At 53.5% G+C, this 3,505-nt stretch overlaps 1 protein-coding gene across 1 annotated transcript in view; it reads right to left on the bottom strand.

The window, feature by feature from the left end:
* The window catches only part of DAB2IP (DAB2 interacting protein), a 138,916-nt gene that overhangs the window by 16,263 nt on the left and 119,148 nt on the right, over positions 1-3,505 (bottom strand). The window contains exon 7 of the mRNA XM_009892350.1: positions 2,663-2,807. Coding sequence (XP_009890652.1) covers positions 2,663-2,807 — 145 coding nt within the window. The remainder of the gene's footprint in view (positions 1-2,662; positions 2,808-3,505) is intronic.

Genomic DNA, 3,505 nt, shown 5'->3' with positions numbered 1-3,505 from the left:
AGCGGGCAGAGCCCTCGGCGCTCAGTGCACCCATCTGCCGGCTGCAGAGCGCGCTGCCCGGCCGCGTGCCCGGGTCTGGTGCTGCTGCCGGTAACGCCAGCCCGCGGGCACCCCGCCGCACACTGCTGCATTCGGAAGACCACGTAACTGCGCTCCAGGTTTTCAGGCTTCTCTCCGACCTTCTGACATGGGCGGTGACACTCCCTGGACGCGCTCGGCAAATGCCGCCATCACGTTCAGCCTCTGCTCCGTGCTGGCTTCATGCTGTCACACTCATGAGCTTTCACCCCGTGCTTTATAAACAACATTAGCCAACGTCTTTGGCTGGGTAAACTCTCCTCTGTCTTTGGCTTGATCCACACAATTGGACAAAGCCCTTTTACTTCATGGTATTTGCCCAGAAACAGGAGAATCCTTTAAGCAATTTAAGGCTTGAATGATCAGGACAGGTTGTACAGTTACTGGAAAGTAAACCCTTGAAAATGTACGCACCGGCTGCATACAGCCCGTGAGCACTGCTCGCTATCGCAGGCTGGGAGACCATAAAAGTTTAATTGTGTAACAGCGGATGGAATTCAGTTAGCCGGCTTTATGTGACAAACGGGCCCGTAATTCATTACCCAACTTTCCAGTAACGAGCTTCCACATGCTGAATTTCTGCTTACACTGAAACTTTCCAGATGTCCAAATTATGTCATAATTATAACAATTTTCAGTTATTGTAAACCTCTTTCCTCTCTCTGACTCTCTCCAGCAGATGAGTATGCACACTCTGGCACTCTATTTAAAGCAAGATCGTTAGCTGTCAGGATACCTTGGCCAATCCCGAACCCTCATCAGCCCAATTAATCCCCAAGAACCGCTGAGCACAAAGGACCGAGGGGGAACCACTCGGAGCAGCAGCTCAGCTGCTCCAGCCTTCCTTGGGAGGGCAGGGCTGGAGGAACAAACGGCCCGTGCATTCCTCACTTTCCTTAGGTCACTTTTCAAGCCTATTTTTAGAGTGACCTTTTAATGCTGCTTTTGGTGTATTTAGGAAGATGTTCATTCAAACAATTATAATCCACTGGGGACTAAAAGCAGTGAATCCCTCCTGGGAGAGCAGGTGAACGCCATTCCTGAGTCAGGGAGTTATTAATTGGCTCAGGATAAGGTATAGGATACCTGTAAAGAAATCTGCCCTTTGCTTATTTGTGGTAGAAAAAGGAAGGCTGAGCGAGCCTCTCCCCGCTCGTCCTCTCCCTGAGCAGGATCAGGAAAGGCAATTCCCTTCCTGGGCTGGCAGCAGGGCACTCGGTATCCTGGGAGATTACATATAACGAGTTTTCAGACCTCAACCCAACAGCTGGGACAGGAAGGAAAATCAGAAATCCTTATTATCCCTGACTTCCTTCCTCCAATATTACCCTTAGTTGATGTTTTGCAACAACAGTGTTGCTACTAAACACATTAATAAAAACTAAGCCCAGACTTTTAAGCAGGAAGACTGCAAATGCAGCAGGAAGACAAAAATGATGGTTCTCTCATGCGATCAGGACAAGAGTCTCTGGGTACGTTAGCAAGAAGCAGAAATAAAATATTTTTATTTCCCTACGTAAAGAGAGTCACAGGCCCATTTTTTCCCCCTTTCAGGTCATCTTTGCAGGCAGCAGCTGTAACAGACCCACGGGCTCCTGCCTGCCTGTCCCCGGGGCTGCGCAGCAGGTGACACCATGAGCACGGCCAGGCTTGACGGCCACCTCCACCACAAGACACGACTACCTTACTCTGATCGATTTTGCATATTCGGGCCTGTCCCAACTGGTTGCGAGAACCTTTACCCTGAGAACAAACAAGTAGGAAATGCCTCAAACTGCATACCAGGCCTGGGGCCAGGGAGGCAATGGGCTCCCCATCCCCGCCGCTGCCAGCACCCCGGGGCTGGGAGAGAGAGGGGTTAACCCAGAGGAATGCAGGATGCTGAGCCAAACAGCAACCCAGGAGTAACAGCATCCTCCTCCCTGGCTCCAGCACTCTGCAACAAGAGAATATCCGCCTGAACAAAAGCTCTCTGTGCCGGTGCGGCTGCCTCGAAGGCAGGAGGAGTGCTACAGACCCTGCCTGCAGCACAGAGGATTTCCAAACTTCACCTGACGCTCTGGGGAGACAGGCAGAGTCCGTCAGTCTGACCCACACTGAATCGTTACACGGGCAGGAGACCCAGGACACGCACTTCCGCCCTTTATTCCAGACTTTCATATACAGCTGGCATCAGGTCCCTCTCTGAACCGGTCGCACCGGCAAAGGCATTTTGTGTTCCTTGACTCCACTGCCCTCTCCCCGTGTCTGTGTGCCAGGAACCCCTCAGCACCCACCGCAAACAAACGTGACGGAGAATCAGTGGGGCTGTCGCACTGCCAGAGCAGATACTCCAAACTCCAGCAGAGGGGCAGCAGCTGTGTCACCTCCTGGCCATGCCCACCCTTCCTCCTGGACCACCAGGACCCCCTTCCGCACTGCGGGATGCGGACAGGTCTCCCTCCAGAGCTGCCCGTCAGCACAGCTAAGGGACAGGGACCAACAGCCCGAAGGCGGACTGCTGCCACCCTCGTCCCCTGCAGCTGTACCGCCTCTGCGTGAGCTGGGGACGTGCGGAGGGGAGCGACACTCGCGGGATACCGACCAGTAGGAGTTGATGATTTTGCAGAAGGCCAGCTCGCAGCACATTTTCAGGTTGCTCTGATGTTCAGGAAGGTCCGAGGACGAACACTTACTGGGATCCACCTCACAATTTTCATCTGATTCGTACAGTGCTTTGATAAATTCCCCTGTAAAAAAGACAGTCGGTGATGGGTTTTGGAGACATGAAAGACGCAGCCTTCAAGCAATTCTGTTCGCAAGTCCCCGTGCCTGAGCAGTTACCCTACGCCCCAACACAGGGCTGAAGAGAAGCGGGTATGCGAGCAGGGGCGGTGGCTCCCGGGCAGGCTGTGCCCCCCAGCTCTCAGCATCTCCGAGCAGACCCAGGAGCAGCTGGCACAGCCTCGGGAGCTCCCGAAACAATACTGCACATCCCGCCGAGAGGCACCCGCACTCCTGACGTGCACGTTTCATCCCTCTTCCCCAGTTGGCAGCTCTGCCTCTCTGGCTATGTGCTATTGCATCAGAACGCTGCTGCCAGAACACCCGCTCCCTCCGCCTGCCCCGACCCCCCATCACACCCGTTCCAGAGATGCTCCCTTGGGCTAATCCAGTAGGAAGTATGCTGTTAAGTTCTGTAATTATTTGTAGGATGGCCTGCTACTGCAGACTGTGCCCTGGTGCTGACAAGCCAGCGTGATTCACCAGGAGAAATAGGTAATTAAAGGAAAGAAACAATTTACTTGGTTTATTTTGAGCTGAACATAACACAAAATTAAATTAAAATATTTCTCTTGCGTTTCCCTGCGCTCCTGGTTGCTGCCTGGCCGCTCCTCACCCTTGCGGACACGCACGCTGTGCTCCTGCCCCCCCAGCTCCTCGCCTT

Source organism: Charadrius vociferus, unplaced genomic scaffold, assembly GCF_000708025.1.
Source record: "Charadrius vociferus isolate BGI_N301 unplaced genomic scaffold, ASM70802v2 scaffold549, whole genome shotgun sequence".
In the NCBI taxonomy this organism is placed as follows: domain Eukaryota; kingdom Metazoa; phylum Chordata; class Aves; order Charadriiformes; family Charadriidae; genus Charadrius; species Charadrius vociferus.
The sequence above is the reverse complement of the archived record's forward strand: the minus strand, read 5'-3'. Positions and strand labels throughout refer to the sequence as shown.